The sequence below is a fragment of the Aotus nancymaae genome, unplaced genomic scaffold (assembly GCF_030222135.1).
Source record: "Aotus nancymaae isolate 86718 unplaced genomic scaffold, 86718_ANA_hifiasm-v0.15.2.pri h1tg000014l, whole genome shotgun sequence".
NCBI lineage: Eukaryota > Metazoa > Chordata > Mammalia > Primates > Aotidae > Aotus > Aotus nancymaae.
Genome location: NW_026988425.1, coordinates 112,646,275 through 112,661,299, shown reverse-complemented (window position 1 = coordinate 112,661,299; position 15,025 = coordinate 112,646,275). Strand labels below are relative to the sequence as shown.

Here is a 15,025-nt window from a genome sequence, read left to right as displayed (position 1 = left end):
GTTCTCACGACAGCTCCCACCCTGACCCTCGAGGCCCAACTGCTCCATTGTAAGCTCTCGGTGAGTCTCACACTCAACTCTGATTTGTGCCCTGTTCTTCCTCCGGCTTCCCTGCAGCTGATGCCCATTCCAACCAAGCAGTCCACCTGCTGTCACCCATGCCCTCAGCCTCCTCCATGTCCCACTGCAACCTGTCCAAGGTCTGGCACCCTCCTTCCGTCCCCCAGCACTCCCTCAGTGTGAGGACCCTCCTTCCTTGGCCCGCCACACCCCTCTCCTCTTTGGCTCCAGCGTCTTGCTCAATGCAGCCGTATATTCTGGAGAACAAAAACTTCTTCAAGCACAGCTCTGATCACCCTCCAGTTCAGAAACCGTAACAGGGCTTGCACAATTAGTCCAGAATCCCTAACACAATGGCTGAGGTCGACTTGATCTCTCTGCAGCCTACGTCCCCCAACGAAACCCCACCAACCCCACCTGTAGCAGGCGCTCCCCTCTGCCATGCCCGCCCAGCATCCCCACAGCCAGGAATCCCCCACTTCCTCGTGCTCCTTTTGTGACAGTCCATACTTAGGGTGCTGCTCACATGACCTCATCTCTTCTGTGAAGGCTTCTGCAACCCCAAACTGTCAGGATCACTTCCTCTTCTCCACAAGACTTTTACCTTTGAGGACCAGGACGATGACAATGACATCATCATCAACATGATCGTCCCTGCAGCTTCCACACCCCGAGAGCCTTATCTCACACAGGCAACAGTGCAGGAGGTAGAAGACCCAGCTCTCCACAAATGCTTGTCGAGTTGAACTGCAAAGGCTATCCCCTGAGCAACTCTTGTCTGAGGTCAGCATCACCTGTCACTGAGGGTCACCGAGTGCTGGAGTCTGTCATCCCTCACAGCTTAATGTGACAACAGCAAGGTGTGGATACAGAACCATCTCTACCCAATACCAGTTGCTACAGGAGCCATTTAAACATCTATTCAGGTACCACAGACATCCCTAGACAGACCTCACCTTACAGATGGAGCAACCAAAGCCCAGAAGAGCTTTGAGATTCGACCAAGGCCACACAGCCAGTCAGAGGCACTGAGAATAGGCAACACCTCTGTGTTTTTCAAAGCGGGTACTTTACTATGTGGTGCTGGCTATTCATGCCTTCATATAAAATCAAGTCTCCTATTTCACAGACAGGTTTAATCTTCAAACATTAGGTAAATGTCTGTGTAAAGCCCTTTCTAATTAGGAACACTGAGGTTGTTTCCCTAGGGAGCAGACCCGCTGCTGTGAGTCCCCCGCCATGTCCGTGCTGGCTGGAGGCAGCATTCAGTAATGACACTTCCCCACACCAGGAGGGGATAGTGGCAATGGCCCATTCACCAGCAAATTAAAACCTACAGAGAAATCCACATTCCCCACAGATGGTAATTAGCCATGAAAGAAGCAAATGACCTTGGCTATTTGTGACTATTTAGAAAGCTTCTTAATAAGAAATAAAGATTATGTGTAGGGTGATCCAAATGCTCAGGAAAAAGGCACAGCTCTCTAGGCTGTGGGGTGCAGCTCCCCAGTCCTTTGCCTGGTTTCCTCCATGCCTAGAGGGCACCTTTGTCATTTTAGAGGGACGTGGTGCTACAGGGAGCTGCAGGGAGAGCAGCCACAGTGCCCAACGGCCTTGGAATGAAGTCTTGGAAGACAGCAGGAACCTGGAGATGTTCTGGCTAGAAAACAGACACACTTCCTTAGATGACTCCAAGACCTGTCTATCAAGAACAGAGCAAGGTATGCAATTGTGTTCCAGACAGAAGGTCCAATGGGTGTCACAGAGAGGCTGATGGAAGCAGAACACGAGCGACTTGCTAAGAACAAGGACGTCTAAAGCATGAGGCTGGCCTGCCTTTGTGGGGAAGTGAACATGGAGTCCCTGGAAACATCTTAGCAGAAGCTCAACCACCAGCTGCCAAAGATGCTGTGGGTGCCATTTGGGGACTGGGCCTGACCACAGGGATACTTCCCAAATCCTAAAATTCTGGGGTCTCTTCTACAAAGTCAAAATTCTCTGTGTTTCTTTCTAGATTTCAACTATCTAGGAATCACTGCTCTGTGCTGCTGAACACAATCTAAAATCACTTCCATTCTTTTGAGAGGGACAGCTTTAGTTTAGAGCCTGGACAGCTGAGAAACCTACTCCAGTGTCCTAGCCCTCCTGACCTGTGCGATCCTTAAAGCCTGAGTTAAACAAAATAAACCTGAAGCACTGTCAATGCCTGAGCATGTCATGGAATGAATATCAAATGCCCATTCATGTTTATACAGATATTTTCATATTGGTTCATAGTAGTTATGTAGTCAAATGGAAAGAAACTGATATTGAACACCCTCTATGTCCCTTTGTTGCTGCTTGTAGCAATATCTGCTAGCCAGAATTTGAGTAAAATTCGCCTGTGAGATATTCACACACGTTATCATCCTGTCCTGCCTCTGTTCTCCCTAGCTTTATAGTTTTCTATTTTATTATACTACAAGCTGAGCTCCAAGGTCTTGGAGGCAGGAAACCTAGAATAAACAGATGCATGCACGTACCCAGGCTTGCCCTCTCCCCACGATCCCAATCTCTAAAAGCTGTGCAGAACACTTTGATATGACAGTAAAGAGATAACCATCTTGGACAAGCTGACTGCAAAACAGATCTCAAACTTGAGCTCGAGAAGCAATCACGCTTTGCCAGGTCATATTCAAATGCTATTTCCAATTTGCACCTGTCTTGAAAATAAGATCCAAGGCCCTTGAACTGTGAAAGGTTTATGAGGTTAAAAAAAAATGATGTCAGTCACTATTGAAATAGTTCCTCTATGCAGTCATCCAGACAGTTGGAGTAAACAACTACCATTTCTGTAACACAACAGCAACGGGATCCCCCCATGAGGAAAGCCAAGACACTAGTTGACATTCTAGAAGGTGCCTGTGCCAGGGCCTCAGCCTGCCAAGACCTCAGTTGTATTTAAGAACCTGACCTCTTCTCCACAATGTTGCCGAGGAACCACAATAAATACCACCGAGAAGCCTCCAATCCCGAGGCCGATGAGCTCCCACCGGAAGATGCTGTTTACGATTAAGTGAGACGTCTTGCTTCCCATAACCATCCCTGGGTCAACAACGGTGGATGCCCACTGAAAGACAGGCAGCAGATGGAACCGACAGGAAAACATCATCAGAACTCATAAGCTTTGGGTCTCAATAAAGCACTGTCTACAATCTGAAGGTGAGATTAGGTGAGGCAGACAGAGAGAGGTCTGTTTATTGAGAAAGAGGAAAAGAGAAAGAAGGCAGGCAGGAGAGAAACTAAGAGAGGTGATGGCTTCTGGCACATCCCAGCCCCTGGAAACATATTGATACGCTGAAGACAGGAAGAAATGTCGGTCCCACAATTTCTTTAGAGTTCCACAAATGCCCTTCTGCCCTTAGCTTGCCCACTGATAACAGGAACACCTCAATGATGAAGGAGTGTGGCTCACACAACACTGAGCTAACACTGGAAATGGGTGACAATGAACAGAGAAAGCCAAAGCCCTGGAGACTGAGCTGGTGGGATGTGCGGAGGCCAGGGGGCTCCAGGGGGGCACTGCAGCAAAGGCTCTCATACCAGACGTCCGAGTGAGTGGTGAAGACTCCATCCTTGAGGGACTCGGGAGACATCCAGCGCACGGGCAGCAGCCCCTTCCCTCCTTTCCGGTAATAGTCTGTCTCATAGATATCTCGTGTCATACCAAAATCTGTGAGGGAAAGAGAGGGTGCAGAGTCACACGCTGGAGCAGGCACCGCTACTGCCGCCGCACAGGACCCTACGCTCATTACGTGTGGACAGACACAAGGCGAGACACAGACACGCCCCACTTTAAGGTGGCCAAACAGCAGGGTTTGCAGTTTTATAAGGCAGAGACAGTAAGGGATGATCAGTCACATGACGAGCAAATACCACGTGATCACCACCTTTAATACATTTATAATCTGATTCCCTTAAGAAGTTAATTCCCTTATTCCATTTAAAATGAGAGGCAGGCTGAGTGCAGCAACTCAACGCCTGTAATCCCAGCACTTTGAGAGGCCATGGCAGGAGGATCACTTGAGCCCAGGAATTCAAGATCGGCCTGGGCAACACAGCAACACCCTGTCTGTATAACATAAAAAACTAGCCAGGCGTGAGTGGTGGTGTGCGCCCGTAGTCCTAGCTACTTGGGAGGCTAAGGTGGAAGAATCACTGGAGTTCTGGAGGTCAAGGCTGCAGTGAGCCATGATCACACCACTGCACTCCAGCTTGGGTGACAGTGAGACCTTGTCTTGAAAATAAAAATAAAAACAGAGGCAGTGTAAAAATTAGAGTCTCATGATTTATGAAAATACGTAGTACTGCAGAGATCCACAGTCATTTATACATGCTTTAAAAACCTGACCAAATAAACAGGAGAGTACAGATGCTTATTTACTTGGTAGCACGGCCCCATCATTAGAGAAAAGTAAATAATTTCACTGCTTAATAAGGGGGAAAATATTCAGAGTAAGAGTTCATGATGACAAAAGTACCTGGTAAGGTGCCGAACAGACGCTATTCACGAGGCCCCTGAAGCTATTACTCAATACTGTTTTTCAACATAATACTCCCACTCATTTTTGAAAATTTCTTCCATTTTCCATGTCTCCAGAAGATGTCACATAGTCATGTTTGATGGCAGGCTAGCTTTATAATCCTAAATTATTGCTGCTTTGTCAGATTTTGATTCTGCACTCAATCACACAACCTTTTCTTATGTGAACTCTTCCATTTTCCTTCCCAGGAGAAAGGGCTGCTCTACTTTAAAATGCTCATTTATGCCTCTAACTCGTGCCACAAGGAGGTAAGGCTACAAAAGCAAACCCAGAGAACAGTTCCTTGGACTTGAACCAACATAATTTACTTGTGCTATGCTAAGGGCCCTCAAGCTGGCTCTGGTAAAATTACTGGTCATAGTTGTCATCCATGAGACACTGGGTGTCGGAAAAACATCTTGAACCCTTGTGAAGAATGAAGTGCCAAAGTGTTATCTGTGAATTAATCCAATGACATGCAAGTGGGGAATTTGCCTTTACTTGCACAAGGTGGAAAAGAAGGAATCCTACTAAAAAACACAAATGATCTTCCTCAGCACAAATGAAAACTCTAAATTCTAGGAAGAAAAACCATGATTAAAAAAGAAAAATCACTATAAATATGCCACGTGGTTCAACAGCAAACATGATCACTACTGATTTGAATTTAAAATGGCAATTGGCACAAAAGACACCTCTCCCCGTGTGATGCAAAGTGGGAGAAACTGAGTTCCTCCCGTGTGCCAGGAGGGTGGGAAGGAAGACGCAGGCAGGAACTACCATCTGTAGAGGCCCTGCCCTGTGCCAGGCACAGGCTACTGCTTTCCTGCACCAAGTTCTTCTCACAATCCCAAGGGGTCTGCGACATTATCACCCCTATTTCCGAGGTGAAGAATTGAGGCTCCCGGATGTAAGGCACCTGCCCCAAGTCTCCCATCCATTAGTGGCAGAACTGGCCCACCTGGCTCCCCAGTCCCTGTGTTCTCCCCTGCGCTGGGAAAGGGGAGCTGGCTGGCATTTCCATGGGGACAATCTGAGTTCTACAGAGAGGGAAGGAGGAGCCAGCTGGATGCACAAAGGAAGCCCAGCCAAGATGCGGGCAGCTCTTCCCCAGGAGCCCTGGGGTAGGATGGGACTCTATTCCTTCTCTGAGGGCTGCCCAGCTTCACAGGGCACCAAATGTGAGGATGCCTCAATGTGCCAAACCTAGGGACACACTGGTGGATCCTGAACAAGGAACTCTGATGACAGAGGGATGTGGGCTCTGGGATATGGCTCTGTTTCAATACCTTTAGCGCCTACAGAGGAGAAAAAAGACATGCACCCCTACTTTAGAAAGCATTCTCAGCCAGGTGTGGTGGCTCACGCCTGTAATCCCAGTACTTTGGGAGCCTGAGGCGGGCCGGTCACCTGAGGTCAGGAGTTTGAGACCAACTTGGCTAACATGACACCCCATTTCTACTAAAAATACAAAAAATTAGCTGGGCATGGTGGCATGTGCCTGTAATCCCAGCTACTCAGGAGGCTGAGGCAGGAGAATCGCTTGAAACCAGGAGACAGAGGTTGCAGTGAGCCGGGACCATGCCACTGTACCCCAGCTTGGGCAAAAAGAGCAAAACTCTTGTCTCAAAAAAACAGAAAAAAACATTCTCTAAAAGATTCTCATTATTCACTCAAGGGCCAAAACATTTCATTCAAAAATCGCTACTAAAGGAAAAAAATATGTCACCAAAGGAAGGTAAACACTTCCAGAATAGACAGTTCAAGAACTAGACGCAGAGGTCATTTGAAATAGCTTCCTTTGGATATGAAATCTCCCCTGCAGTTTCTCAGGGTAAATATTTGGTATTTTTCTAAACTATCATCATATCATAGTGGGAAGATGAGAATCCTGGTAAAACCAGGTGGTTTCCTGAGCACCCTGATGTTATGTGTGTTTTCATTAGGCAGATTAAAAGACCAAAGAAAAACACAAGCCTAAAGGCTGAAGTGGATTTTAACCATTGCCAGAAATTCAATCCAACCCCTTTTTCTGGTGTGAGAGTGGGTGGTGGCAGCAAGGGTGTCTAAGCAGTAGGCTGCTGAGCTAAGAGCAGGATAGTAAGTGTTGGGGGAGAGCGGTCCAGAGCTTGGAGGCTGTGAAATGCAGTGAGCAGTGATTGCCCCTCACCTAAGGGACTGCCATGCCAGCTCCTGCCACTGCTCCTGCTCCATGCAGGGGCTTCATCATTAGGGCCGCTTGCCTCTTAGAAAACAATGTGGACCCTTGGAAGGAGAGACCATTGCTCCTTAGAAGCTAGGAAAATCGGAGGGATGAATGCAAGGTTGGACAGTGAGTTTTATTCCCAAGGCCAAATCTGAAGACACTGTCTTGATTATTTCTGTAACCAATGCAAAGAAGTGTTCTACCGAGAAATGCCTCAACTGTCAGGAGAGGCAGCCTCAGGGACCATGCCCAGTACCTGAACCACCGTGTCCATGAGCTATCAGCACTGGTACCAACTGTGCCAGGTTTGTGACCATCAACTGGAGACAATGACATCATTCCCAAGAAAAGAGTGCCCGCACTCAAGGCACACATTAGAAAACCTCTCCAGGGGCAGACGAATGCCAACAAGGTCCTCAAAACAACAAGGTCCAGTAAGTTTAGTTCTTGCTCAGATCTGGAAAGCTAAGGACACACCTCCGATTTTGACAGTGAAATCTTCGGCAACCATGCAATTCCGGGCGGCAAGGTCTCTGTGGACGAACTTGTTGGCATTGAGGTATGCCATGCCGTCTGCAATCTCCCCAGACATCTGAATCATCTTGCTTAGGCTTGGAGGTGCTAGGACTGGATTATTCTGTTGGAGATTTTAAAAAAATTCACATGAGAATTTTGGATTTTTTTTCCATGCCAATTTCTTTCAAGGTTTGCAGATCATCTTTGTTCAATCTGGGCACCGAGGGTTGTTTATGCTAAGAAACCAGGTCTTGCTGGGAAGGCACAAACCATCATGGAGAGCACGGCACCTGCTTGCTGCCTGCAAGCTTATCTGCGCCCTCTTCCTGACCACATCAGAGAGCTGCTGAGGGGAACACCAATTCGCACTCTCTAGGACCAGCATTTTCTACTTTGGGTATGGCAAAGATTATTTAAAGGCCGGGCGCGGTGGCTCACGCCTGTAATCCCAATACTTTGGGAGTCCAGGTCCGGGAGATCACCTGAGGTCGGGAGTTTGAGACCAGCCTGGCCAACATGGGGAAGCCCTGTCTCTACTAAAAATATAAAAATTAGCTGGGTGTGGTGGTACACACCTGTAATCCCAGCTATCTGGGAGGCTGAGGTAGGAGAATCGCTTGAACCCGAGAGGTGGAGGTTACAGTGAGCCAAGATTCAGCCACTCCACTCTAGCCTGGGCAACAGAGCAAGACTCCATCTCAAAAAAAAAAAAGAATATAACGAAACTGCAGGGTAAGCACACACATTTTATACTTGACATGAGATAGAGAAAATTTAAATCTGACCCATCTAAAGGTGAATTTTAGTTCTGAAAGGGATTTAAGGACTTCAGTAATAATCTTGTCCCATCGTCTTATTTTATATTGAGGACACTGAGGCCCAGGAACCTGTAGCACTGTCTGAGGACCACAGGCAGCCAGGACCAAGGCCATGTGTTCTGAATATTTTTTCTGTGTGTGAAACTGGGAAGGAAGGGAGTGAGTTTCGGACTTTTCAGAGGTGCCGCAAATGCTGCTGGCGAGAGATACTCTGCCAAGTCTCCAGTCACCTGTTTGATCAAGCTTTTCTCCTTCATGCTGGCTTCTATATTAAAGTCAGCTAATAGCTGGGAGTGGTGACGCACACCTGTAATTCCAGCACTTTGGGAGGTGGAGGTGGGTGGATCACCTGAGGTCAGGAGTTTGAGACCAGCCTGGCCAACATGGTGAAACCCTGTTTCTACTAAAAATCCAAAAATTAGGTGGGGATGGTGGTGCACGTCTGTAATCCCAGCTACTCAGGAGACTGAGGCAGGAGCGCTTGAACCAGGGTAGCAGAGGTTGCAGTGAGCTGAGATCACACTGTTGCACCCCAGCCTGGGCAACAGAGCAAAAGTCCATCTCAACATAAATAAATAAATAAAGTGAACCAGGATGAGGCACTAACACCCAGGGGTGCTGGGGACCAATACTTGGCAGAGCAGAGGGTGGAAGTGTTGTAAGCCGCCCTGCTTGGAGCCCAGTCCACACTTGGCCTTGTGGCTCTCACAGAACCCCAAACACCATGTGTTGTAAATAAATGAAGTCATATGTCAACAGGTGCTTGGAACTAAAATTAAGAAACTGTCACTTGGGAGATGATTAAGTTGCCGATTAAAAGAACATTAAAAAAAAAAAAATTAAGCCCAAATGAAGAACGGCAAAAGAATTTCCAAAGGGGCCGAGAAGGGGAAGTTACTGCTTCTAAGGAATAAGCAGACACACCGCTTACCCCACAAGTAGCAAAGTCAGGGTCAAAGGAGGACATCAGATCCACGGAGGCAACCAAATGAAAACGCAGTTGTTGCTGGCTTTATGTCTCAGCACTTACCTACCAGTTTATTTGTAGAATTAATTACTCATAAGTCACGCCCACATGTTAAAAAGCTGGCCTGTGACTTAATACTACAGAGCAGGGAGACACCACGGTGACTCATGAAAAACTGCACAGGACTTTAGCAGGTTTAGAATTTGAAGCTCATAACCTGAAGTGAAATTTTTAGGAAACTAAGCAGAAATCCTGCAGCTGAGGTGGGATCATTCATTCACAAGCAAGACACTAACTCTAGATCAATCCTGAAACGTGGACGTGGAGTCTGAGGAAGCCAGATTCCCAGTCGCAAACGCATGGGCTGCCAAAAGTGCCAGGGAAGGAAGGGGTGTGTGTGTGTGTGTGTGGTGGGGGTGGGGGTTATGAATGAGTGACCATCTTGTTGTGCACAGAGCTCAGTGGGAAATCACCCAGGAACTTCCCAGATACAAGGGCAAGAATCCAGGCAACCTAACCTTGAAGTTTAACACGTATTTACTGACAGAGTGTCTGCCACAAATGCAGCCCTGAGCCACATGCTTGGACTGAGATGAAAAGCTCAACACAACAAGGTGGAGGGGGGTCACACTCCAACAACAACACAACACAACACACCGAGAGAGAACGCACGAAAGGACCTGAGTTAAGGGCATTGAGGAGTCGGCAGAGGAGATGGTTACCGGAGTGGGGCAGGAACGCTTCGGGGAGGGAGTGGCACTGGCCTGGCCTGGCAGGTGGACACTGATGTGGGGAGGGGACTGGGGGCAGAGGGAATGCAGGAACAAAGGCACAGAGGGGCAGAGTGGAGGGGATCCAAGGAACAGGAAATTCCCCTCACAAAGATCAGAGTCGGACTCTAGTTGGGGAAATCCTTTGCATAAATGACCTATAACCAAGCATGCAGCAAGAAACACTGGATGCTGAAAAGCAAACTGATTTAAAGACACAGCATCTTCTTGCAGGGAGATTCGAAAGGAAAGAGAGCAGAAGGCAACATGCAATATCAGTGGAAATGGAAACTGACCTCCGTTTCCGGCCTCAGAGACCGGAGATAACTCTTGAGATCGCCCCGTGTCATCAGTTCCATGATGACCAGTGTTGGCTGGCCCTGGGACACCACACCCAGCAACCGCACCTGGGAGGAATCAAAAAGGGAAAGACTCAGAGGGTCAGGGTGGCCCTTGCTGGTGCCTGTGTTGTCTGGAACTGTCTCTGTGGTGCCACGGCCTGGTCTGAGCAGAGGGATCTAAAGGTAACAGTGAGGCAATGGGGTACCTATCCAGAAGGCAAAGGCAAGATGCCAAACCCACGGGTGGAGCCAAGAAAGAACACACTGGGGGGGCTTATGTGAGACTCTCTCCCTGTGCTGCATTTTGGCCTTTCAGGAACATTCTCTTACCACATGGTGACAATTGAACTCCTTCATCACAGAAGCCTCGTTGAGAAACTCGATCCTCTCACGCATGCTTGCGGCCTCGTTCACCGTTTTAATGGCCACTCTGGTTTCGGGTTCATCTTTCACCACACCCTTGGCAACTCCTTCATAGACCATCCCAAACGACCCCTGCCCAAGCTCCCGGCTCATGGTGATCTTCTCCCGAGCCACCTCCCACTCATCAGGAATGTACACTGGAGAAGAAACCGTAATTAAAGCAGGTACAGAAACAAGGCCTTAGAACGTGCTCTGGGGGAACTCTAAGCCAAAGGATGTAAGATGCCGCCTCCTTAAACCCACAAAGGAATACCAGGAGGCCATGGCATGGCTGGCTCTCAACTTTCCACATGCTGTAGATCTGAGTAAGAAAACTGTACAGTCAAGTTCTAGTAGTTCAAATATTTGAGGATTTCAAGATAATATGAGGATACTAACACCATGTAAGGACCAGAACAAAGCAAAGAAGCCTAGCACAGGAAAGCAAGCAGTTGTTTAATTTCTTTTCATCAAGTAAAAATACGTTTTTGAGAAAAGCAAATTAACCATAGGGGATAGAGAAACTGAATGAAATGGCCAAGCAGGATTTTACTCATCTTCATCAGCAGATTAAAATGCAAATGTGAAAAGGAGGAGAGTAGCAGGGAGAGAGAGAAGAATTCTTATTCTGGGTTGGGAAGGTCAGAGTTGCGTGTGAGAGGTGATGATGATGCATGTGATGGATGGATCCCAAAGAGGTGTCAGGGCTTTCAACACAGATGCTAGGCCTGGGCTATCTAACATGGTAGCTGGTCCCCACATGGGGCTACAGAGCACTCCATGTGGCCAGTCCAATTTGAGATGTGCTGTAAGTGTAAATAAAATACACACAGGATTTCAAAGACTAGCCAAAAAAAAAAAAAAGTGAACTATTTAGGTCACTTTAATACTGATTGCATGTTAGAATGGATATATTTTGGATATATAGCACATGTTATTAAAATGCATTTGATCTGTTACTTTTTATTTTTGAAAAACATGGCTACTAGAAAATTTGAGGTGACACAGGCAAACTGCATTATTGGTAGGATTACTCTAGTCACAGTGTCTCCCAGCCTTGGCTTTGATGGCTGGGTATCTGATGAAGTGCAGAAGCAACTCAGCTCTGAGACTGAGGAAGAGACCTGGTGGTGCCCAGCATGGAGAGGCAATCAGGCAGCTGATGTGCAGAGGCGTTTCCAGGGCTCTTGGCCTGGGCTCTGTGAACTCAGGGACCTCTGCCACTGGGTCAATATTTGGGAGGAATGCATGGAAATACTGAGCCTGAATAGGATTTCTTCTCCAGGTTCTGTTTCTGTTTAGATTCTATCTGGTTTAAGAAATAAATAAGTGGGCTGTGTGTGGTGGCTCATGCCTGTAATCCTAGACCAAAATGGGAGGATTGCTTGAGCCCAGGAATTTGAGACCAGCCTGGGCAACATGGCAAAACACTATCCCTATTAAAAAATTAGCCAGGTGTGGAGGCACACACCTGGAATGCCAGCTACTTGGGAGGCGGAGACAGGAGAATCACCTAAGCCCAGGAGGTCAAGGCTGCAGTGAGCTGAGACTGTGCTACTGCACTCCAGCCTGGGCAAGTGAGCGAGAACCTGTCTCAAAAAAATGAATGAATGAATGAATGAATGAACAAACGAGTGAACAAATGAATATTTCTAGGCAGGAAGGAAGGCAAAACAAAAAGAAAGGTCGGAAAGACAAAAGAAAACCAAACAGAGGCTCGATTCTACACCTCAAAATGGGTAGGGTAAAAATGAAAATAAAATCAACCTGTTCTATAAAAGATCCATATGAAATGTCACTAATTCCTCTGATGCTACTGTCCTTGCCCGACGGGACCTGCCATCAGGCTCTACCATACACCGACTGTTGGGAGGTGGTGGTCCTGGCTCAGAAGGGAAGTGGAGACAGTTTTCAGATGCTGACCCTAGGCCTGTGACTGTTTTTGCTTTCGTGCTTTCAGATGCTGACCCTGGGCCTATGGCTGGATGTGAGAGGCTGACACCTGTACCCCAACATCTCCATATCCCAACTATTGACCCTTAAGTGATGTCTCAAAGGAGAGATGCTTCTTATAAATTAGGCCCAGGAGGGGCACCACCAATTTAGACCTCCAAGGAGTGTCCAATATGAACTTTATTAATCATCTTGAGTTTTCTATACATTTTTATATTTCATAGTACGTATGTTTCAAGGGTTTCACGGATGGAACTCAGCCCTCCAGCTGGCATAAGTGGTTTGCACCCCTGAAGAAGAGGTGGGTGCTCGTAAGGAGAGTAAGTATGCAAGACAAATCAGGAGATAAGGCTCTTCACAATGCCCCTCAAAAAGTATAAAGAGTCACTGTGTCCAGCCATTTATCTCTGAGAATCCAGGCTTGCTTTTAATCAGTATTAATATGTAGCCTGCCATAAAACACGGAGTTAAAACCAATCACATTCATTCCCTGGGAGGTCCCTGAAGTCAATACCCTCAATCCTTTTCTCGAAATTCAACCCAACAGCTCTGACTTTAAGCAGCAGTCCCCAGCGCCACCAGCCAGGAGTGGTTTGTGTGCACAATGTTATCAGCACTTTCCTGTAGGGGATTTTCAATGTACTCTGGAGAATGGTGACATGCAGATTAGCTCTGGGAAAAAGAAGTTTTTAAAGCACCTTTGAACTGCAATGTCATTTTGTCACCCCTTGAGGAAACTGGCTATAAGGTGCTTGTCAAAGGCCGAATAAATTAAGTTCAAATAAGGTGACACTGTTCCACCTGTCGGCCTGGGTGCCAGTACGTTTGTTTTTGTTTTAATGAATACAAAGACATATTATGAAAGCATTCTGGAAAAATACAAAATGTGAATTTAAGTCACCATGAGAATCTGATTTTATTGTACTGATGCTTTCTCTTCCTGGACACTTCATAGTCAAAAGCTACGCAGGCCAACCTCTGATGCTGTATTTCAAAGAAGAGTAGCTTCTCTGGTAGAGCACAGTCCACCCTCACAGAAGGGGGAAGTGGTCTTGCCTTGTTCCTATCAATTCCATTATCTGAATTGATCTCCCTTCCTTACTGGTTTTCTTTTTAAAAGCTATTATTAATAGAAACAATGTGTATCTATCTTCTTGCTGGACTTTGATTTTTTAAGAGACAATCTTGTTCTGTAGTCTAGGCAGTAGTGCTGTGGTGGGGTTCTAGCTCACTGCAGCCTTGAACTCTTGGGCTCAGGTAATCCTCTCATCTCAGTCTCCTGAGTAGCTAGGACTACAGGTGCATGCAACCACATCTGGCTTTTTTTTAAAGCGAAAGTTCCTCTCCACAAGTAACAACTCTTATAACTGTGGTGTGCATCCGTTCAGAACGTTCTCTCTGCCTTATATACACATGCATACAGATGTATGCATGCATATATTACTATTAAAAAACAAATTTGTGAGACCTTTATGTAGACAGAAATAACGTCCTTATTATTCTGCACCTGATTCCCATTCAGAGGAGGCTGCTTTTGATTGACTTTACTGTAAACTGAATTAGAAATGATTAAAGAACCCATAGTAAAACCCTACATAGTGTAACAGTATTTTCACATTATCAAAGTACTTTATGTTTTCTCATTTGATCACGATAATCAATTAGAATAATCATGTCTCTTTATTTCATATCTCCTGCCTCTACTTTCACTTCTGAAGCAAAAAGACAGCAAATACTTTTTCTAAACATACCCACTCAATATCATGTACTAATTTATTCATTTGATGAACCTGGTCCAGCCCCTCCTGCGAGCCAGCTTCCTTGCCTGCCCGGGGGACCTCACAGCCCTTTCCACAGTGATTCCATTCTCCTCCTGACTTCTCAACTGTCTAGCTACGTGAGCCTGCACAAGTTTCTTCTCATTGCTCATTTCCGCACCTGCAGATGGGCATTAAGAAAACCCACCTTGCAGCTGGGTGCGGTGGCTCACGCCTGTAATCCCAGCACTTTGGGAGGCCGAGGTGGTGGATCACAAGGTCAGGAGATCCAGACCATCCTGGCCAGCATGGTGAAACCCCGTCTCTACTAAAATACAAAAAATTAACCAGGCATGGTGGCATGCGCCTGTAGTCCCAGCTACTCGGGCGGCTGAGGCAGGGGAATCGCTTGAACCCAGGAGGCAGAGGTTGCAGTGAGCAGAGATTGCGCCACTGCATTCCAGCCTGGCGACAGAGTGAGACTCCACTTCAAAAAAGAAAACCCACCTTGCAGGGGTGTAAGGAACAGATGGGATGGTGTTTGTAAAAGCCCCTAGCAAAGTGCCAGTTAAGCGTCCTAGTATCACTGGACTCAGTGACCAACCCACTCACCCTAATCCAACTCACTCAAAAGGTCTAGCTATAAAAATACTAGAAAGAAAAGCGCACAAAA

At 46.8% G+C, this 15,025-nt stretch overlaps 1 protein-coding gene across 4 annotated transcripts in view; it reads right to left on the bottom strand.

Moving 5' to 3' along the window:
• IGF1R (insulin like growth factor 1 receptor) overlaps positions 1-15,025 on the bottom strand; it is a 320,134-nt gene that overhangs the window by 15,868 nt on the left and 289,241 nt on the right. For all 4 annotated transcript variants that reach the window (XM_012438640.3, XM_012438639.3, XM_064376255.1 and 1 more), the window contains 4 exons: positions 10,571-10,800; positions 10,196-10,306; positions 7,306-7,465; positions 3,643-3,772 (listed from right to left, as the gene is read on the bottom strand). In XM_012438640.3, the coding sequence (XP_012294063.1) occupies positions 3,643-3,772; positions 7,306-7,465; positions 10,196-10,306; positions 10,571-10,800 (631 nt within the window). The remainder of the gene's footprint in view (positions 1-3,642; positions 3,773-7,305; positions 7,466-10,195; positions 10,307-10,570; positions 10,801-15,025) is intronic.